This window comes from Columba livia, chromosome 3, assembly GCF_036013475.1.
Source record: "Columba livia isolate bColLiv1 breed racing homer chromosome 3, bColLiv1.pat.W.v2, whole genome shotgun sequence".
NCBI lineage: Eukaryota > Metazoa > Chordata > Aves > Columbiformes > Columbidae > Columba > Columba livia.
In genome coordinates, this window is record NC_088604.1 from 76818504 (window position 1) to 76841156 (window position 22653).

The 22653-nt window shown below is 43.6% G+C and overlaps 1 protein-coding gene across 4 annotated transcripts; it reads left to right on the top strand.

The window, feature by feature from the left end:
• Positions 1-185: 185 nt before the first annotated feature.
• TAF5L (TATA-box binding protein associated factor 5 like) lies at positions 186-22264 on the top strand. 4 transcript variants are annotated; one of them, XM_065057741.1, is made up of 5 exons: positions 186-325; positions 5240-5384; positions 10133-10237; positions 13665-14389; positions 20289-22264. In XM_065057741.1, the coding sequence occupies exons 2-5, from the start codon at positions 5243-5245 to the stop codon at positions 21084-21086; spliced, it is 1770 nt and encodes a 589-aa protein (XP_064913813.1). In that variant the 5' UTR covers positions 186-325; positions 5240-5242; the 3' UTR covers positions 21087-22264. The 4 variants fall into 4 exon arrangements, with proteins under 4 accessions (XP_064913813.1, XP_064913816.1, XP_064913815.1 ...); XM_065057744.1 differs by lacking the exon at positions 186-325 and adding an exon at positions 367-570; XM_065057743.1 differs by lacking the exon at positions 186-325 and adding an exon at positions 1002-1021.
• The last annotated feature ends 389 nt before the right edge of the window (positions 22265-22653 follow it).

Here is a 22653-nt window from a genome sequence, read left to right on the forward strand (position 1 = left end):
AGGCGGTGGGGGGAGCTCGTGCCCATTGGCGGCCGGAGGGCGCCTGCGCGCGGGGCGGCTCCAGCCCCGCTCCCCCCCCGGCCCCGCTCCCGCCCGCCGCGGCGTGTGTCAGGCAGCCATGGAGCGGCCGCCGCCAGCCGCCGCCGGCCCCCGGGGAGCACCGGCCGCGCCAGCGCCACCACCACCGGCAGCCAGGGGAGGCGGCAGCGGCGGCGCGCCCGCCGGCAGCGCCTGGCGCCGCTGGGCGCAGTGACAGCGCCTCCCCCCCACCCCGGACCCGGCCCCGCCGGCCCCCGCCTCCCGCCGCCGCCGCCTGCGATGCTCAGTGAGTGGCGGGGAGAGGGGAGCGGGGCCGGCGCGGGGCTGCGGGACGAGGCCCGCGGGGAGTGCGGCGGCGGGAGCGGGCCCGGGGCGTCCCGCCGGGCCGCCTCGTGGCGGAGGCCCGCAGGCCCGGCCCGGCCCGGCAGGCGGCTCCCGGGAGGCCGGGGGCCTGGGGCAAAGGCGCGGCCCTCGGGGGCAGCCCCGGCGAGCGCAGGGCCGGGCGCCTGCCTTGCCGCTGGAGGTCGCGGGGTAGGCTTTTCTCCTTTTTTTTCTTTTTTTTTCCCTGAAAAGTGCTTGGGTTTAATTAGCAGCTTCTTATCGCACCATTTCCCTTCCTTTTTTTTTTTTTTCTAATTTTTTTTTCGTTCTGTTAGGGGAGGACTTTGCCTTCCGCATCCCTACAGCGAGTGCCGGTCAGTTCCCCACGCGTGAGTCGTGCCCGGACGGCTGCAGCCCGGGACACGTTTGGACGGGCCAGAGGGGCTCCGTGGGGCCCTTGGCGTGGGTCTGGGTGTCGGCTGGCAGGTTGGCCGGTGCTCCCGGGAGGACGGGTTGGGTGGCGGGGCTGGAGGCGTGAGGGGCCGCCTTGTGTCCCGCGGGTCCTGCCCCGGCAGCACCGAGCGGGCAGCGCGCTGTTTGGCGCTGTCTCGGGGAGCTGGGGAGAAACACTGAGGAACTGGCGAAGCTTAACCCGTGGACGGTGAGCCAAATCGAGGTCCAGTGCAAATGGATACCGGCTCTTCTAAAATCACAGCTGTTTCCTCTCTGCCTCATCGCCTGAACGCCGCTGCTTGGGAAAAAGCCTTCTCCGTGGTTCCTGCTATCGGCAGCACTTTTCCTATTTGCACCGCCGGCACACCGCGTCTCCATGTCAGCTTGTCGTGTTTACTTACCTGTTTTTTTGAATTGCAGCTGCTGCGTGTGTGAAGTCCATCCGCTCTAGGTTCACAGCTTGCTTCCTATCAGTTCATCCTTCCAAAATTTCGTAAATCCTAGATTAATTCAGTGTCAGGAAAATTAAAATTAAGTCATATAGTATTGTTGGTAGATGCCAAATTTCACCTGTAGTGATAGGAGATAAAAGGTGGTACTTCTCTGTTCATAGCTGAGGCCTGAGATAGTTCTCCATAGATAATATTCAAAACACACTTTTGTGGGTTGTTTGATTGTTGGTTTGGGTTTTTGCATGGGTTTTTTTGTTTATTTTTTCTGAGATTGCTTGTCCTTGGTTTTTCTCTGATGCTTGCAGATCTTTCGTTAGTCTATTGTAAGGAAAAGGCTGCTGTGCCAGTGTCGGGACAGGAGTGCTGAGTACTTAAAAGCAGAGTTTCTAATGCTAACTTTCAAGCTCCTGTTTGTATGTTCGTACTGGTAATATTTCAAGGCTGTGGAATCTGCCTAAACCTGTACCTGAGATGTAGCATAGGCAGGAAATTAATTTCCGTGGCCCAGTGGTTAATACACAGATAATTTCCAGCTTTTCTAGGAAAGAGGAACTTGTGATGTGTTTTCTGTGATTGGCCTCTCCTCTGTGTTTCTTCATTTGTTTTGGTTCCTCCAAAAAAATGAACCTAATATCCATGCATTTTTGTGTTCAAATTTGAGATACTGTAGAAGACATTGCATTGTCGCTGTGCAGACTCCTGATGTGATCTTTCTTCTCTCTTTCCTTATATATTTTGCTTATCAGTAAAGAATAGTTAATGGCATTAGTATTTTTTGTTCTCTCTGGCTGGTTGAGAAGAACAAGGCAGCTGGGACTTCTGAGCAATTGTTGCCAGTTTTCTGCAGGCATGGACAGGGAACGCTATACATGTTCAGTTTGTTTTATGTTTTGGAGATTGTCTTTCGCATTGAGAGCTAGAGTCTTAAAATTGGTTTGGAGGTTAAAATGCCGGGTTTGTCCTTTTTTGCCTTTAAATTCTACATCCTTGACCGGTTGTGAACTGGCTCAGCTTGAACCCATTTGAAGGCATTTTGGCACGCTGTCCTTATGTTTATTTTATGATAAACTCTGATTGTGAGGGCTTTGTGAAGAAGATTTGTAGGAATGCTGGGTTTGCCCTTCTTGCACTTTTCATGATCGCTTTCCCTGCTTCTGTGACATTGCTCTTTGGAATGCTGATGGTGAAGTATAAAGGCAACATAAATGAAGAAACAAAGACCTGAAATGGAAGTAGGGGTGATGGTGTGTCCGATGCCAACGGGTGTTTCTTGATCAAGGTGCGTTTCCTGTGCGGTAGTTCCTGCTCTGTCACCTGGGAGTAGGGAAAGAGATCTCCTTGAGATACTGCTCGTAGCACCCACTAGTGTGACTGCTGGGAGGAGTACACAAGGTGTGTGAAGGGAGCAAGAAACTGCACAAGTTGCATAAAGCAGCTGCAAACGCCACCTTCCTGCCCTTTGCTGAAGAAGCTGGGGCTTCTATGTTATCCCCAAAGCTCTGGAAAAGCTCAGATTTGAATCAGCTGCCAGCGACTGCTCCTTTCCCAGGCCCTTCTCTCTGGCTGCTAAAATGTCTGATCCTGATGTTAGAATTTGCAACTGCTGGGTAACCTGCTGCTGGTTTTGCCTATCGTGTGAAATTTACCATTTTCTCTGTTGGTCATCTGCTCCTTCAGCAGCTTGAAAAGGCTGATCTCAGTGCTCCTCTTGTTTGTCACTGTTATTTCAAAGGGTTCCCTGGAGTTCTGCATATTTGACACACCAGTTTTTGGTTTCTCTGATGCATTGTGAGTGTATGAGGAATTATCTGTACATGCATGCTGTGCCACATGAATAATGGGTTTTAACCTAGTACCAATTGATCCTGTAACTGAAACAAAAAAAGTATTGGCAAGGATATTTCTAGATGCTCTCTCTTTGCAATTGAGCCACAGACTTGAGGCTGATTGCGCACTTCTGACTGGCTAAAACACTTTGGAAACATTCAGTTGAATCTGTTCTGTGCTATTTTGGGAGTGAGTTTCTTTTGGATTATAAGCCAAATACAACAATCTAGATACACACGCTTCAAAATGGTTTCTAGACCTGAAATAAGCATCTACGAGAGCATCTCAAATACAATGAAGTTGCTACCCAAACCTAAGCTGGGTGGCAGACTGTGTGCAGAGGTGTCAGTGTGGACATGGGCAAGTCATTTGTACGTCAGGCCGTGCTACTAGCTGAAATGCAGAATAGTAACATAATATATTGAGAAGCTTAGTTAAGGGTATTTTTGAAGAGGATACTAAGATGCTGGTCCATCCCAGTATCCACCCTTCTTCATGTTCTTCATTAGAATTTGGTCTTTCCTACAGTTTTGTGCAGCAGAAAAAGTGTTATATTTGAGACAGTGTAGGTCTCGGATTTAATTTATTTAATTGCAAGGAAGATGAAAAGGAAGTTTGCTTTTGGAGTGGAAAAAGTTGTGGTTGAAGCTAATTATTTTAATGGGTCTATCTGGAAATGCTTTGAAAACTTCGTACCTGTTGATGCCCCTTCCCCACCCTCAACAGTTATTTCACCTGTGAGAAAAAATGAAATTATTTTCAAAAATTTTCATCAAAGCATATGGGTTTGCAATTCCACATATCTGTTTAATGTAACTTTTGCTGAGACTTTGCTTCCCTGTCTGCTTGGAAGTTCACAGAGGGTTTATTGTTCTAACAACTGGGATAAGCACTGAAGTGAGCATGGGTAATAGAAAAGGCTCATTTATGTTCATATTTTTTAAGCTTTCATTTTGTTAGAAATACTGTTCTTCCAAGGGAGAGGAATGGGCATCCTTGTCTCTTTCTCTGGAAAGTTGTGTTTCATTGTATTCAGCTGCTCAAACCAGAAAGCTTGTACGCTTGTAAAATGTATGCAGGTCTTGTGGCAGCGGGGCTGTAAGGTGTAGAGCTATCTTGAGGCAGCCTGTACCTATTATTCTGGTAGAAGAAAACTGTTGCTTAGTTCTGCTTTAAAGTCTTTTATGTTATCTAAACTTCTGTGTAAAATCGATGGCTATTGAGAAGGATTGGGAGCAGTTAGGGGCTGCTCAAATAGCGAGAGAGCTATTGCATTTGTCTTACTGAGGTTCTTTTATTACAAGCCAGAGACTAAAAGCTAGCATCAGGCTCCTTTTGGTCTTGAGATACTATTAAGTGGTGTTTGTGAGGATGGCTGTCAAAATTTATATAAATGAACCTTCAAAAGCTTTTTTTTTTTTTTTTTTTAGCTTGTGTGGGAGGAAAGTCTGCATAGATGGGGGCAGGCAAAAAAGTCAGAAGGCTCTAATTTTGTTTTTAATTTCCATGGTTTTGGGGGTTTCTTTGTGATTTTGTTTTTGTTTTTCTGGGGGTTTACCTAACTTAAGTGCCTCAAGTCTGGCTCTAACTATTAAGTTCAGGCTATAAGCTATTGCTTCTTGTACTCCCCAAATAGGTAAAATAGACGTGGTGTGTTAAGAACAATTCTGGAGTTTCCTTCCTGTATATTAATTTCTCATTCCCTTGAGTCTTCTGGTATCACTTTGTTGGTTGGTCAAGCAGAGGAAACAGAAAGTGACTGAAGAATACCCAAAGTGCTACTGTAAAAAAGAAAGGAGAAGAAATGTTCCCTTTTTATGAGTTATTTTTAACAAAATCAAATACTTAGATCACCACTGCAGTTTCTGTCTAGAATCCTCAAAAGAATTTTGGATTCCTTGGTGAAATTAGTAGAACTAGGCATCAAAATATCTTCATGGATCTGATTCAAAGTGCCTAGTTATGCCTTAGTAGTGAGAGGGAAACGCCTAGAGGTTTTGTTTCATGCTTCACTAATGCAGTTGTTTGACTTCAGCAATGAAAATACTGAGCTGTTCATTCTTGGTTTTAATACAGCTGTGGTGTGTGCTGGTCTTAGTATATACCTACGCAGTCAGAGCCTCATCATCTCTTTCTTTTCTTTTGAGGTCATGAAACGCGTACGCACAGAACAGATTCAGATGGCAGTGTCCTGCTACCTCAAGCGCCGTCAGTATGTGGACTCTGAAGGTCCCCTAAAACAAGGGCTGAGGCTGTGTCAGACTGCTGAAGAGATGGCAGCTAATCTCACAGGTAATCCTGGTGTATTTTCCATGCATGCTTCTTGGCAGAGTAGTGACAAGTGTGAGTATGTGTATTGGCAACATGTGAATTTGTCTGTATGTATGGACAGCTCTCCTTTTGAAATAAAGAAATTTCCCATTTTGAAGTTGACGTGAGTTCTGATGATTTGGAAAATTAAGATGTGAATGAAAGTGTAACAAGGTGGGATTCATCGTCAGTGAAACAACAGGCTGAAATACCAGGTCAGGGTAGTGAAAAATGCCTGTCTTGTATCCCAAAGAACATGAGGTCTGGGGAGCAGGGGTGCTTTGGGATAGACGTGAGGAATTAAGAAGCAGGAAAATCTGTTGTACCTTTGTATTCCAGCAGGGCTATGTCATATGAAACGAAAGTGATACAGCCTATTTCTTTCTCTGGCCTAATCAGCTTTCTGGTTCTAAAAGCTCTGCTCTGTTGCTTGGGAAAAAAAAACCAAAACACAACACAACACAACAACAAAAAACCTTCAGTGGATGAGACAGTTCTTTTCCCTGCATACTCCTTCTCCAACATTTCAGAATCCTCTTACACTACCTGCTTTTCAAATCCTGTCTGTGACAGTCTTCATTGTAATTATTATTTTTGTTATAACAAACTACACTGCTGCATGAGCACATACAAATATTCAAAGGATACAGACAATGTGGAGGTTATATAGATTAAATTTACTTGTAAAAGTAATGGAAAATACTGGGCTGACCTTTTGGGTGAAAACGAAAGGAGGAAATATTTTCTGTTAATGAAATCGCTTAGATTGTGACAGTATCCCAGGCTAAGAGTGGTGGAGACCTTATTTACTTGTGATAAAACTTGATTTGACAAAACATTAGTTGCTGTATAACTGTGCTTGCAGGTAGATAAAATTGGATGCCAAAATAGCTCTTTTCATCTCTAGAGTATATTACCGTAGTTACAATCCAACGAGTGTCTTGTGGGTAAATGTCCAGGCTGATTCTCTCAGAGGCCTGAAGGAAATTGGGTAATATTTCACTAATAGAAGTGACTTATGTCGTCTTCATACTTTTCATTTCCTTGTTGTTTTCAGAGTAACTACTAGAAGTTTGTTGCAACTCCCTGAAATAATACTGAGGGATACAGGGAAGGCATGAAACCAAAATAAAATGCCAAATTGTTTTTGTCTGTTTTATGGAAGAGGTGTATAGAAAGGTCAGTGTTGAAATGGGGTTTAGAACTTTGGACCAATCCATATGAGGAGAACGCAGGAGTATCTGAGTAGGAGAGAGGAAATGTTTCAGTAGAGAGTATGAATAAGTGTGCAATTGAGTTTTGTCTTTTTACTAATCTTCCACCAAATGTTCTTACTAAAGTTCTTATTAATCTGTATCCTCTTACCAGTGCAAGGGTTTTGTGGCTGGTGATTCAGAACTTAGTCATCAGTTTTCGTTAGAACTGAAAACGGTCTGCTCTCATGTATTCAGCTGCTTACTACTTCTTGTCAAACATGCTCATCGTAAGCTGTCAGTGAGTACGCTGCAGTTCCACGAATGACTGTTGAGAAAGAAAAACTCAGTTTGTACTTATTCTGACAACAGGCTGAAAATACTTTCTGCTGCTGTCATCTGAAGTTTTGCAAACTGAGTAAAACCTGACCAGATTCTAAAGCCTGCATTGCTTTATTTTGGTGAAGCAATCAAATATTTTTTTCTGAAGATGTTTTTACTCATTTCTTAACAAAACTCACCTTGCTTTTTCTGTTCAGCTCTTATGTTTTGTTTGACTTTTAAATTAACAAACCTGTATAAATGGGAGAGTTGCTTCCTTCTGTCTTAAATTCTGCAATTTCTTCTTTCACAGTGAAAAGCATCCTCTGGTTTTGGTTTTAAGTTGTTTTTTTTCTCAGCTGTACCTCAGCATTTCTTTTTGTCTTCTTCCAGACAGCCTCTTCAGAAGAGTTCAGCCCTTCTTCATTGCCTCACTTACTATATCTGTACAGCTCTGCTTTCACAGAATCATAGAGCAGCCCAGGTTGGAAGGGACCTCAAAAGATTATCTGGTCCATACTTTCATGGAAAAGGGAGCCCAGATAAGATTGCAATCAGACAGGGTGCTAGATAAAATACAGCACAGACCTTCCTTGTGACTGTCCTGTATTTCTGTAGAAAACGAGAAGAATTAGTGACTAAGGAACAGGTTCCTCTAGTATTGCCTATGCTATACTATCAACACATAAGACTATCTGAAAAGAAGTAAAATTACACGTCATTACATGCATGTAAAAGAGGAATCAGTTGCTGTGAAACACTGTTTGCTGTAGCCCTGTGTTTGTCAGGTGGAAGCAACGCTGCTCGTAGCCAACACAGGACACCAGGAGGGTACTGCCCATTTCCCTGGGTTAGGAGCAAGTTCCTTTGAGTTTGCTGTCAGATCACACAGCTGGCTGCAACTACTGGAAGTGAAGTCAAGGAGCAGATGTTTCCAATAGATGTTCTTATAACCACTGAGGAAGTGGAAAAGACACTATGGTAGATTTATTAATGTATGAGAAGGATATGGCCAGTGTTCTATTTCTATCAGGAGAAGAAATATGCTTGAAAATTTACTCTTGTTTTGGAATCATTTGATCCTTTTTGTGGTGGGAAGGAATATAATTAGAAGTAGAACTTGTTATAACTGTCTGGCCTGTAGCGTCTGTTCACCATTTGCTTGATGGGAACAAGTTCTAGCATCATTACTGAAAGAGTAGGGCGTAACGATTGCCCACTCAGACTGTTCCAGGATAGGTGGCCAAAGATGATATTTCTCTTTCTGAAGCATGATGTACATCTTAATTTTGGAAGTAAGTTGCTTATGCAGCAAAAATTGAATGTGTGGCGTGGAGGAAGCACTTCATGGCACCAAGGGCAGCCAGTCGTGCTTGTGTGGCACGGGCAAGGTGGCAAGTCATTCCCGCCCCTGCTGAAATGAGGCCACTGGAACTCCAGGGAGAGTTGACCCTTGGATGTTACCCTGTGACACAGCATAAAATACGGGCCTTTGTATTTCTGTTTTTCTTTGATTTTACAAGGAGTAGTATGGGTGGTATCCAAAAGTGTCACTAAGTATTCCTGAGTTACTACATGTGCGTGCATGCAGTTTAGTTTCTCTTGCTGAATATTGGTTAAGTCCAAATAGCAGAATAATTTTCTTTAGCTGTTAAGTAATACTTAATGTGAGCTTGGAGATCTTACCAGCTTTCAGTTTTTGAAGCAGTCAGGCTGTAGGAAGTGCAGTGTAGCTCTACCTTTCAACAGGTCATATTTGTGTGTTTTCAGCTGATTTGAGAGAAGATAGGATGTTGATGCTGGAGTCTGTGTTTGTTTTTAACTCGTGATAAGCCCAGCCCAGCTCTCTGTTTCCGAAGCTGAATTCAGCTTGCCCTGGAGAACTGGTAAACACGCCTCCTGTGTTTCCGTAAGGACAGACCTGTGTCTTACCAGAGAGAGAGGGGAGAATAGCGAGAGGCTGCCTGTACACCATGTGCTGATCTCTTTCTAATTAGAAGCATTGAAAGGAGCTGGAGGCTGGCCTATCTCTCTTCAGCATGTGAAAATTTGATGATGTTGTTTATAGACTTCCAGGGCTGTCAGAGTTGTGCCTCTGTGTGTGAGCCAAATGCTGGGACAGAAAGTGATCAGTCAGGAGTAGGAAAGCAAAGAGAGAGGATGGAAAGCATTGGGGGGCAGAGGAGACTGAAGGAAGTTGAAGAAGTTAAAAATGAGAGTAATGAAAAGAAGTTTTGTGGAAGGGAAAGTAGTTATGAATTTTTTTTAAAAAAAAAAAAAAAGGAAAGGAAAACAGTGAAATTCCTTGCCTTTTTGTGCTCCTCTTAAAAGAACACACAAATAAACATATTAGTTATAATTTTGTAACTTGTGTTTCTAATCGCTGGTATTTGTATACGCTTAGGATGTGTTGGTGAGTGGCTGTAAACCTGCACAAAGTCCCCTGAGAGGTTAGCAGAAGAGCAGAGGTTTGGTGCTGGAGAAGGAGAAGCCAACTCCCTTTCTAAATAGTTCAGAACCACTTTTACGGGAGGTGATAATGGTTCTGAAAACAGGTTTAGCACCATCTCAGGAGACCATAACAACTGGGTTTGTGGTCAGATACCAGCTGCTACTTAATCTGAAAAGTCCTTAGGAGGACACATTTTGATTAGAAACTAGTAAGTGTTTGCCTAGAGATTCAGTGTGTTTTCATCACCACCCCCGGGAGACTAGTAAATGATAGTGACTAGGGCAAGGAATTTGAGACTCTTGAGGCAGTGCCATTGCAGACCTTCTGTCCATGATGGGTTGTGGGTCCCACTGAAAAAGAAATTTTGGAGAAAGTTGCAGATTGTTTTCCTCATCTTTTCTGAGTGCCCAAGTAGTAAAACCGCTGAGTATTATGTAAAACTGTTAAGGAATCTGTGATGGTATTACTCTGAATTTCTTGGGAACTTAAGGTTGTATTTGAAAACTTAAAAATGTGTTCTGGGGGGAGCACGTGAGTTGATTTTTTTGATTTAATTTTCAGTATACATCCGGTCATTCATGATCTGTCTGAGTTGTTAATGCCACGTTTAGATGCTTTGGACTATGTCATCCCTGGATGGTTTGAAAGATGAAATGTCATCTTGGTGGCTGCATTACCTTGGATTTTTATGAGTAGCTTTGTTTCCAGACACACATGCAAAACCCCTTAAATCCCTATTTAATTTTACTTATTTTATTTCACAGTCCAATCTGAATCTGGTTGTGCCAACGTTGTGTCTGCAGCTCCCTGCCTGGCGGAGCCACAGCAATATGAAGTACAATTTGGACGATTACGCAATTTTCTCACAGGTAAATATCAGAAAGCAAGGAAGAGGAAACTAGCTGGTTTTTTGTTTGTTTGTTTGTTTTTTTTGGTAATTTCAATGAGTAAAAGACAAGATAAATATTAGAGACATGATTTTTAATTTTATTGATTTCTAGTTTTGAGATTTCAATTACTACAATTAGAAGTTTGTGGGTGTTTTCCTTTTTTTGTTGCCTGGGTGCTGACTACTTTTGGCTTTTGTAGACAGCGGTATGTTTGCCCTTTCTTATTCAACCATTTGGCCTTTGTGTTGGACAACAGCCAACCATGAGCCAGCAGTGTGCCCAGGTGGCCAAAAAGGCCAACAGCATCCTGGCTTGTGTCAGAAATAGTGTGGCCAGCAGAACTAGAGAAGTGATTGTCTGCTTGTACTTGGCACTGGTGAGGCCCCACCTTGAACCCTGTGTTCAGTTTTGGGCCCCTCACTACAAGAAAGACATTGAAATACTGGAGAGAGTTCAGAGGAGGGTGACGAAGCTGGTGAGGGGTCTGGAGCACAAGTCTGATGAGGAACAGCTGAGGGAACTGGGGCTGTTCAGCCTGGAGAAAAGGAGGCTGAGGGGAGACCTTATCACTGTCCACAACTGCCTGAAAGGAGGCTGTAGCGTGGAAGGGGTTGATCTCTTCTCCCAGGTAGCAAGTGATAGGACAGGAGGAAATGGCCTCAAGTTGTGTCAGGGGAGGTTTAGATTGGATACTAGGAAACGTTTCTCCATGGAAAGGGTTGTCAGGCATTGAAACAGGCTGCCAAGGGAAGTGGTGGAGTCATCAATCCTGGAGGTGTTTAAAAGACTTATAGATGAGGTTCTTAGGGACATGGTTCAGTGCCAGAGTGGGTTATCGACTCAATGGTCTTGAGGGTCTCTTCCAACCTAAGTGATTCTATGATTCTAGAGAACAGCATATATATATACATATATATACACATATATATATATATGTGTGTATGCAGGGCAAAAAAGATTAGAGTGCTTTATGTGAAAGGCAGGTAGCTTAGAAATGAGTGTAGTTCTCTGCTGTTTAATAGTTTAGGGGGTTGAATTTTATTCATAACGGGCTTCATTTTATGAGAATCTAGATTTTTAAGGGAGAATCTTCTGTTCCCTTAAATTTACCTGTACTGACTTTGAGACTGGAGGTGTGATGCAGAAAAAAAGAAAAAAATTAGATACTCCTTGGAATGCCCTTATTTCTTCTGAGTCCCAAATGTGGGAAGAAGAAAGCAGATAGGATTTTTAGATAATAGTACCAAGGAGAGTGAGGTTGCTACTCTTTCTGCCTTGTGGTATGTCTACATTTGTCCAGTACAAGGACTCAATTCTGGCATTGATATTCCTGATAGCTGTTGAAAGGAAAGGGAAGAAGGCAGAGGCAGAAAATAGTGCCTTAATCTTAGCCTTGCCACCTGGAGCAGTTCAACAACATTGCTCTTTAGTATTGAAGGTAAATCTGTATGGTTTAATAGATTTTTGAGAAGTGTGACTGCTGTGTTCAGTGGCTTAAATATTACTTGAGGAAGTGCTAGGCATGGTTTTGGTGTTCAGGTCGACTGTTTTCATCTTTTTTGTCCCTCTTGCTCAGTTTTGATTTCTTATTCCCTTACAGAAACAGGAGCAGTTCATGTGTGTAACTTGCCAGGCAGCCGCATGGCACAGCAGGACACTTCCCACTTTTGTGACACCTGCCTACAGGGGCACTGAGGAGTGGGCGAGGGACTAGGACCACTGAATAATTAATTTATTACTTACTCTAGAGGTCTCTAGTTCAACCAGCTGCTCAAAGCTGGGTGTAATTGGGGTTTGATCAGGTTGTTCAGGGCCTTGTCCAGCCAGGTTTTGAAAATCAAAAAGTGTAAAGAATGCACTGTACCTTTGGGCCTCAGCTGTAGTGTGTGAGCGATTTGGTGAGAAGTTCCTTTGTAGCAGCTTCTCTGTTCTTCCACTGAGCACCTCTGAGAAGAGGCAGGAGAGGCTGGCTTTGTTTCCTCCATAATGTCCAACTGGGTACCAAAGACAGCAGTTACATAGCCCCTTAATCTTCTCCAGGCTAGACAGACCCAGCTCCTGTAACCCCTCTTGAGATGTCGCTGGGGAACGTTTTCTTCCTTCCCATTTCTGCCAGTTTGCCATCTCGTCCCTTTTTCCTGTGCTGCAGAGTGAGGTCCTTCCTCTTGCTGCGTTTCTGGACTATATAGCACCTGCAAAGAAAACAGCACCTGTTGGCTGCTTGGTGCTCGTACTGCATACAAACCACTGGTTTCACTGCCTTTGGCCCAGTTTCAGTGGGACAGAAGGGAAAATGATGCCTAAGTCTGCAAGTATGTATGTATACATTGCAGACCACACACACATTCTGTAGTTACTCATATAGAAATGAGAGAGAGGCACAGAATGGACCAGAAAAAGTCTGGAAGAGCGCTCAATAGGAGAGGAAAAATAACCTAATGGAAAAAGGAAAAAAGAATATGCATTGTTGAGTGGCAGGAGGGAAGAACAAGTTGAAAAGAAGCAGTGCCTGTTTTGTTCCAGTAATTTGGACTGTTTGGTCCTCTGGTGACTCGTTGTTGTGCCCTGTGTGCTGCCATGGTGTTCTGCAGCAGTGCTTCGCTCCTTACAATTCCCTGCTGAACGTGGGAAGGAAGAAGCCCCAAGAAGCTGGTGAGGGTGGGGTGGAGCTGTTGCACAGATCAGTCTCTGCAATGTCCAGCACAGCCTAATGGGGAGTTCCTTATGCTGTGTGCTAGGAATTACTGCTGGGATTTGCCTTGGCAGAGAGAGGAGCATGGGGAGAGTGAGAAAGCGTGCACATGAGCAGGCACAAAAATAAAACAAGAGCACAGCACATTGCAGTAGCTTTGAAAACTGTAGCTTGCTTTTCCCTAGAGACAAATCAATTCCATCCAAAGCAGCCCATGCAAGTTTTATTGAAGCTGAGAAGAAAAAAAAACCACCAATGTTCAGGCCCGCACTAAGCTAGGTAAATAATTTTGACTTAAACATGTTAAATACTATTCTAAATATAATTAATAAATTTTAAAGTCCATTTATTGCAATAAAAAGAAGGCATGTTTTTTTTTCTTTTAAATTCATAGGGTAAAAATTCAGCTGTCATGTAGTTTGAGATGGTATTTTAATAGCTGGCCCGTGCCTAAAAAGGGTTTTGAAATGTTTGCATTTTGTTCTGACAGCATACCTCACTGACTTGAAAAATCTCTCTTCACATCTGTAATAGGTACTGTGTATTTCCTTTGGGTGACAGAAGAGGTTCACTTAGATTCACCAACAAAAGTCTCCTCTTGCTTGCTCTCTCTTACTGTCAAGGTTTTTTAAAGTAGTTGTCCTTGCTCTGTTTTGTTCCCAGTAGGAAGTGGATTGCGAAATCATTCAGAGTTTGTTACTGTTTTTTATATAGATTCAGATTCTCAGCACAGCCATGAAGTGATGCCTCTTCTGTATCCCCTCTTCGTCTACCTCCATCTGAACATGGTCCAGAATGGCCTAAAAAGCACAGTGGACAGTTTTTACAGCCGCTTCCATGGCATGTTCTTGCAGAACGCCAGCCAGAAGGATATCATTGAGCAGTTGCAGACTACCATGACTATTCAAGATATCCTGTCCAACTTGAAGCTCCGGGCTTTTCTGGACAACAAGTATGTCATCCGCCTTCAAGAAGACAGCTACAACTACCTTCTTCGCTACCTCCAAAGTGACAACAACAACGCCCTGTGCAAAGTCCTGACCTTGCACATTCACCTGGATGTACAGCCTGCCAAGAGGACCGACTACCAGCTCTACGCTGGTGGGAGCTCCTCACGCAACGAGAGCAATGGCCTGGAACCCAGCGATGTGCCGGCTTCCATTCTGCAGAACGAGGCGGCGCTGGATTTACTGCAAGACAGCATTAAACGTGTCAAGGATGGGCCTCCTTCCTTAACGACCATCTGTTTCTATGCCTTCTATAACACAGAGCATCTGCTGAACACTGCAGAGATTTCACCAAACAGCAAGCTGCTCGCTGCTGGGTTCGATAATTCGTGTGTGAAGCTGTGGAGTCTGCGTTCCAGAAAGTTAAAATCTGAGCCCCACCTCGTTGATGTGTCTCGCATCCGCTTGGCTTGTGACATGCTGGATGAGGAGGTCTGGATACCTTTTTCCCCCTTCCCCCTCCCCGTTTTATGTTGAGGTATTTTGGGCATGTGTTGTGGAGTATTAAGTAATATCTTAGGGGAATGTAAGGCTGTTCCACAACCTGTTGGCCTTGACACACAAATTTTATAGCCTATTCTTGTCCTTGTTCTTTCCTGCAGTGGCTGTAAATGCTGCACTGAGGTGTAATGAGTTTGTGCTCTGGTTGTACTTTGTTAGTCCTAGGTGCTGATCTCCCTCCTCCAGCTGTCCTTGAGCAGATGACAGTACACAGGCAGCCCAGTAAGGACAGGTGACTAGAGAAGGTTCCCTTCCTCGAGGAGCATGAAGCCTTCTTATGGATGGGAAGATGAAACAAGGATATTCAGGCAGTAAAAACACATTATGGTAAAGGAAAACTAGAAGGAAATTGGCTGAGAACCATCAGTCAGAAGGGTGGAGAGAAAGGGAGAGATGCAGGAAGAGGAAAATAAAGACGAAGTAAGGAAAGAGCCAAAGGAGGCTGGTCTGAGGCCTCAGTAAGAAGGAGGGATGCCTAAGTGCAAAACTGTATTTAAGGAATCACCTTAACCAGAGATGAAGAGTTAACATGCAAAAAATATCTAAAATGTCTCTGTTAAGGAATCTGCAGTGTAGAAACTTCAGAGTCTTCCCACTTGGAGTGCTGGAGAAAAGGGCAGGGGGGTGTATGCCTTCACATGCCAGACTAGATAGCATCTTCTCGTTTACTCTTTTTTTTCTGTTCTTTTTTTTTGCCTTCTAGTCACGCCCTTCCTTCCCTCTCGCCACAGCTGCCCACGTAGCATCTTATATCTGGTTAGAGATCAGATTTTGTGACTCTTCCTTTGTTTAATAACTCCCCTCTTGAAGGAAAAAGAAAAAAAGAGCCTCATTTGTTCTTGTGTTGAGTGTTTAGCAGGAGTAATGTCTTTTTCCTACCGTTTTTTATTCCTCTCATAAAAAATACCTAGTGGCAGTGTTGTGTTTATTTTGGAAGAGTGCATAGAGCCTGCTGTGTGCAGGGATGTATGGTTAGGGATTGCTTAGTTAGCTTGAGAACCAGGGGCAGGCATCCAGGTGAGGTAGCACAGGGGCATGCTCACCGCTTCCCAGGTTAACCCTTTCTGCAGAACGAGCAGGTAAGTGGGTCAGACTAGACAAGATGGACTTGTGGACTTATTTTCATTATGAACTGCGAGAGCTCATAGGACATGTGGCTGTGTGTATCGCCTGTCATGGAAACCAAATGTCAATAACCTGCAACAGAGGAGAATTTCTCTGGTAAATCAGCGGGTTACCTCCTTTCGCTCCAGGCTATAGAAAAGTGAGATACTGCCAGGTTATCAGGAGTGCGTATTAGCTTTTTTTTTTTTCCTTTGCACAGAGGCACATACTTTGATATTGTATGTGTAGTATCAAACAGCCATGGAAGCTTGAGTACAAGTGGCTCTCATTGGTTATTTAATATTTTGTATATCCTGCAGTGTTTGTGCACAGGTCAAAAACCAAAAACTGGTCAAAGAGCAGCACAGGTTAAAGTCATTGTTGCTCTGAATAACTTCCACCACTGACAAAACAAATAGTGACCTGATCGGGAGTTCAAAGTTAAGGAGTTAAGGGACGATACCAGCCTGAATGGTCTGCTGGTTACGTGTCCCATGTGTAAATGAAAGCCTATTGACTACAAAGGAAATGAATTCCTGTATCTGAGAGCCCAAAGTGAAAATACACAGGCACCCACGGGATCACGGGTGGGAAGAGACCGTCACCTGCTTGGGTGCCAGGGGAGCAGAAGCCACAGATACCGAGACAGACCGAACAAGACCACCCTGAGCAGACTGCAGTTAACCAGTAATGCAGCTCAGTGTGAACTTGGGCTGTGTTTCAGACTGTTGCTGCACTATAAGCAGCGACGATTCACAGCAATAAATCTGATAAAAACTTTGACAAAAAGAACGAAAATTCTGTATGTGCTTTGACATTGCTTCTCTGGGTTCTACAGAATAACTTGTGAGGATGTTAAACTTGGCTGGGTTTTGTAAGGTTTCTAAATTTTGTTTGGTTTGGTTAATTTCTGTATTGTGTAATTAGCTTTGGATACTGTATTTAGTAGCTGAAATAAGAATTCTTCAGTTTCATATTTGATTTGCTGCAAGCAAAGAGGTCCTTCTGCTTATGAAGAAATAGGAGTCTAAAGCTTCAGTGGATCTTGTTCAGGGTGGCACTAAAACTACACTGTTGGATTTATTAGCTCTTTACATATATATAAATATAAAAATGAAATTGAGACTTGGCAAAAGTATTAGAGAATGATACTTTTTCCTAGTCCACGTAAAGCCTTTGTGTCAGTAACGTCGAAGTCATCTACTAAGTGTAATTTTAGTGAATTTTCCTAAGTGTGGTGCCCCAGGGCACTTCACTACTGTTATGTTGTCTTGCCTCTTGGAAATAGGAGAGGCTTACTATTTTGAGATAAATTCTTTTTTCTGTATAGTAGCATCTCACAAATGCCACTTTATAGCTCTCTTACTTAAGGTCCAGTGTAAAAATGCAGTTTTGCAGCCATGCAAATGCACGTATTTATTTGTCTCTTTGCCATTTTGCCATGCCCATAACTGGTACTACGTAAATCAGTATGAGAAAATAGTACTCTCTGTTTCAATCTGCAAGAGTGTCAGCCTTTAAATTCTCTAAAGACTAAGACTTGAGACCATTCAGTTCTGCTTCTAAGATTCTGCTTTTAAGTGGCAGCGGGCCTTTAGGTGGTAGTGAGCAGGGATGATGCTGACACCTGGGTGTATGGCAGATGGGAGAGAATTCTGGAAAGAGCAGAATGAAATGTCCTGCAAAGAGTGCTGTGGTATTTAGTCCCTCATCTTTCCCTAGTAGGACATCCCTGCTGTAGGCAGGGAAGAGATCTTCCATTTTGACATATTAAGAGCACTGCAGGATGAGAGAGATGACAAAACCCAGGGAAACCTGTTACTAGTTAGGAGGAAAAAAAAAAAGGCAGTGAGAGACATACTGTTTTGCTTTCTTGACGTTATCGATGCTTTTTGTGGCTCACTGGTTCCCTCGAGGCTTGTGCTGGGTGGAAGATAAAGATAGTTTTCATCAGCTAGGTGTTTGCTGCTCACAGTGTTAAATGCATTTCCACTAAATTCTTCTGGGTCCAGATGACTGTCATGCAAAATCCATTACTGATTTAAGTAACAGCTGAGGAGTTGGGTAAACTGTCCATAGGTGTATCATTTGAAAGGTGTCCTGCGTAACAAAACGTGCCAACATTTTTGTTATTTTCAGTTTCTTAATGATATAATTTTGCGGAGTCCTGTACTTTCTGAGGAGGACTTCCTTTTCACTGCTGAAGAGTAGATTTGTTTTTTTAGCTCCTTTTAGTAGTGTTTGTAGGTTTTTCCACTTCTATTACTTAAAATCTGTTTCGATAGTTATTTTCAAAATGGATAGTACAAATAATAAAAGGTACTTTTTAGTGTGTATGTAAGTTATTGATTAAAATAGGCTTATATAACTTAATTTCTTGTCCATTCCAAGGAAATACAAATTGTTCATGTTAACCTGCAGCAGCAGCCACTTCAGAAGGAGCTAATGGATATCTGGGTAGTGCCCAGGATATCCATATATCCAGGAAACTTATTCAGTGTATGAAATTCAAATCTTGAAAAAGTATTATGAAGAGAGATTCCCTGCCACCTTGCTGATTAATAACACAGGTTGTAACCTTTCTGTAGCTGCTGTAAATGCTCACCTACATGGTAGCAGCTGTGGGATGCCAGGAAGAGTATGCTTGATCTGACAAAGAAATGAAGCTTGATTCAAAGTGGCTGCACTTCCAGCCACTTTGTTGATCTGGTCAACAGAGTAACTTGGATAGGGAGGAAACGGAAAATTTAGTGACTCAGAGGCATCACAGGTATAATATCTTTGAGTTATAACAGCAATGTGCAGTTGTTACGCTAAGTGGGTGTCAAACAGAAGTCAAATATAAGATTTGCTACTTGTGACCGTATAGGAGTGTGGTTTTGGTTGCTACAGAAGACATTGTCAAATAAGTTGCTACTGTAATACAAGAAAAGAAGAATAGGTGCTTGCTGACATACCAGGTAACTCTATATGAATTTGAAGGCATAAAATTAAGTACCTGGACTTGCAGAATTTACAGAAACTATAGTACAATATAGGTAACTTGAATGGGCTTCCACTGGTAACTTGTCAGGAATCTTATGGTCATACGTAAATAGTATAAAATGCTGCAGGTATCAGCCTCTCTCCTTTAATGTGGCAACATAGCCTAGAGATGCCGTGGGCTCCAGCAAGCAATGCTCTGAGGTAGAAAAAGCAATTTGAATGAGAATGGGGCTTTGCATGCTAGAGCCTGCAATTTCTCTCTGCCTCACCTCCATAGCAGAGATGAAGTTGGCTCCCAGCCACATCGTAAAATTCCCATGGGCACAGGCTGCTCTGAGGAGAATTAGCGTGGCTAAACACAGCCTGCTGTTGCCTACTGCTAAACACACGGTGGGGATGGAGAAAGGCAGCCAGTGAGCTAAGTCAGAGTTTGCTCACCTCAGATGTGAGGTTTGAAGCCACTGGAGGAGAAGGGCTTTCAGGACTGTTGCTAAGTCTGAAGCAAAGCTGTCCTGAGGTCAGAGGGACGGGAGATGTTGTGTCAGCCAGGACAGCTGCTCAGGACACACTGACTTGTGCTGGTGGCTAGCATTCTGGCAGCCCTGGGGAATTGGGTTTCCTCTCGGGGCAGGAAACGGGCAGGTTTTCCACGGCAGAAGTTAAAGGGGCTGCTCACAAGCAAAAGGGCGTTGTTTGAATTTAATGTGCAGAGATTGTCCGTAGATGAGTGTTACTGATTCAGTACTGAGGAGAAGGGGTGTCTCAAGCACCCCAAACCATGGTTGTCTCACACTCTGTCACTGAGACCCCAGTTTGTTGGGCAAGGATATTCTATTGAGTTGAGATTAGTTGAAAATTGTGCAGTCTTTAGCCTTTGAAGAAATGATCCTTGAGCAGACTTTCAGAGGCACTTACCCTCCATGTGGAGATTCCTTTAGCACAGCTCACTGAACAGTCTTTAAACATGAAAGCCTTTACTTGTTAGCTATCTGCCCTGGTACTTGACTTGGAGAATTGCAGGATAAAAAGATTTCCAGGGCCATCCTTTTTGTGATTATTCATCTTCTCCTACCCCAAAACAGATCCTTTGACCTAAATAAGCTGCATACTCTTGTTGTTCTTGAAGAGTGAGGATGTAAAAGCATGCGGATGGAGCTTTCATGGAGAATTAGATATTACAGCCTTGCTGGGTTTTGTTCACATGTGGGACTAAGCAGGAATGTCAAGCAGACAGCTTGTCAAATATGCTGTGTATTTCTCCTGCTTTTTGTTTAAGATCCCTGTGTTTCTTTGTCTCTACTGTGAGATTCACTTCCAATAATAACCACACCAAAAAAGAAGATGCCAAGATCCGTTTCAGCATCTTAGCAAAAAATTTAGTAGAGAGCAGATAGGGAATAAGCTATGTTTTTAGCAAGTGGAAAAATGTCTGGTTTTGTTTTTCTTCCCCTATTTGCATACAGTCCCAGGCTAAAGGTGCCTTCTGGAGGGAGCATGAGGCTACCCAAAATGAAGATATAAATCTTTATATAAAGTCTTTTCTGCCTATCTCTTTCAGCATTAACTTAGATATAACAAATGCCCTAGCAACGTTTGTGTCTCAGAGTTGCATAAAATGTGCCACATCTAAAATAGCTTCTTTGGTATCAACGCCCACCTGTTTTCCTCATGGTGCTTCCTGTATTTGTTGAACAGATAAACATGCTTTCCTTTCTTGTTTCTTTTTCTCCTCCCCAACCAGGAGGAAGAGGACGACAGTGCAGGCACAGAAATGAAGACCCTGAGAGGACACTGTGGACCTGTCTATAGCACGAGGTTCCTTTCAGACAGTTCAGGACTCTTATCTTGTTCTGAGGACATGTCCATCAGATACTGGGACCTCGGAAGTTTTACAAACACTGTGTTGTACCAGGGACATGCCTATCCTGTCTGGGATTTGGATATTAGCCCCTGCAGCCTGTACTTCGCCAGTGGTTCCCACGATCGCACTGCAAGGCTCTGGTCATTTGATCGGACGTACCCGCTGCGGATATACGCAGGCCATTTGTCAGACGTAGACTGTGTCAAGTTCCACCCCAATTCCAACTACGTAGCGACGGGCTCCACGGACAAAACCGTGCGCTTGTGGAGCACTCAGCAAGGGAACTCTGTGCGTCTTTTCACCGGGCACCGTGGCCCCGTGCTAGCGCTCGCGTTTTCTCCCAACGGTAAGTACCTGGCATCAGCAGGTGAAGACCAGCGGCTAAAGCTGTGGGACTTGGCATCAGGAACTCTTTACAAAGAACTGAGGGGGCACACGGACAACATAACCAGCCTTACTTTTAGCCCCGACAGTAGTTTAATTGCTTCAGCATCGATGGACAATTCAGTCCGGGTCTGGGACATTCGGAACACTTACTGCAATGCCCCTGCAGATGGGTCTTCCAGTGAACTGGTTGGTGTATATACCGGACAAATGAATAATGTACTGAGCGTACAGTTTATGGCCTGTAATCTTCTTCTAGTGACTGGAATTGCACAAGAAAATCAGGAACATTAACTTTTTTTTTTTCCTAAGGAAGCGGGTGGGTGTATTGAATGCCAGAGTCCATTGCAAGCTGAGATTAATGACTGTGAAACACTTTTCTTCCCCTACCCCCTTGAAAGGCACGTTCAGAGTGATAAAAATGCTTTAAAATGTCTTGCCCACAAAAAGGCCTGTGCTGTTGAACAGAATAAGGAAAAAAGGAGGAGTAATGAAAATATGTATGCATTCTAATCTTACAGAGATGGGGAAAAGTTGAGTAACTAGTAGCCTGGAGAGACCGAAAGCCTGTTCCAGACAAGCGAACTGCCAACCAGATAAGCTGCTGACCTGCACTTAAATATCCTGCGTTGATTGATGGGCAAATCTTACCCACTGTTAACTGAGGCTTGAGTGTGTGGAGAACTACTGGCCCAGTGTGTTTTGTTTTGCTTTTGTTTTCCTGGTATTGCAGAAAACCAGCATTTTAAGACCCTTCTATTAAAAAAACATTATGTATTTTCTACTGTGATAGTGGTCCTAAATATTACAGTTCCGAATATTTTGGACTGGCTAAGTAGAAAATTCCATCTTTCTTTTTAGTAAGGGGATGGAAATCCGACCTCAGTTGGGGCCCATCTCTGCGTTGTCATTTGGATTTGGTTCCTGGTACTAGCTGTGAGATTTGTATTTATGTTCTATTAATTAGGAATCTTTCTGAATCTGGTTGCACTATGTTTTGAGGATGGGAGGACAGTGGGAGTAGAGTGGTGGTTTAAGGGTAACAAATGACTTGCCTTGTCTGGACGGAGGGCACAAGAGAACTGAAGCAGCTAAGTTTGGACTCCTAATGGAAACGGGGCATGTCAGTCCACCATTGCACCTCACAGAAATATTTCCGTAAATGGAAGTTGGCAGTCTAGGGAGAGGGGGACAGGGAGAGAGGGAGAGACACAAAGTGACATGGGGAAAAAATAGTATTACTAAATTATTGTGCATACACAGAGGCAGCTCTGCCAGTGTTGGATTTTTTTCAAAATGTTGCAATATCAGTTTCAGGAACACTTTGTGAGATAAATCATCAGCATTTACAACAAGGATCTGCAGAAGAAGCACGTTCTAGTTTGTCATTTGGAGAGATTAAATATTTCTGCTTTCTGGAAAGAGTTATTTTGTATTTTGTTTTCTATTAAAAGCATTTAGTTTAAAAAAAACCAAGTGTTTGGCCCCTTTCTGGGAAACTTGCTCTGACGTGCATGGGAAGAAGAAAGCAGGAGCATGTCTCCTACACTGCTTGAGCCAGAGCCCGCTTGGGCACGCAAAGGCTGAATCGGGTGGTCTCGCTCGCTTGGTGCATGCGGTTCTGATATCCCCCTCCTTGCTTTCCACAGAGCTGACTTGACAGGTCATGGAGTAGGGTGTTAACGCAGCTTTGTAGATCAGCTGAAATGCATGCAGAGGATCTAGGTACCCCCTACAGTTGACAGCATGCACCAGAAGGCCTCATTCTGTAGCACTGCATGACCTTTACTTTGTGGTTTGATGTTCTAAAATGCCTCTTTTGAGCAAAGGCATGTTCCTAATGCCTTCTAGATAGGCTGTG

Bases quoted from the DNA above. Each gene is read 5' to 3' on its own strand.
- TAF5L (XM_065057741.1), top strand. From the start codon at position 5,243: ATGAAACGCGTACGCACAGAACAGATTCAGATGGCAGTGTCCTGCTAC. The intron at 5,385-10,132 runs GTAATCCTGGTG...TTTATTTCACAG, and splicing joins GATGGCAGCTAATCTCACAG to TCCAATCTGAATCTGGTTGT. The intron at 10,238-13,664 runs GTAAATATCAGA...TTTTTTATATAG, and splicing joins ATTACGCAATTTTCTCACAG to ATTCAGATTCTCAGCACAGC.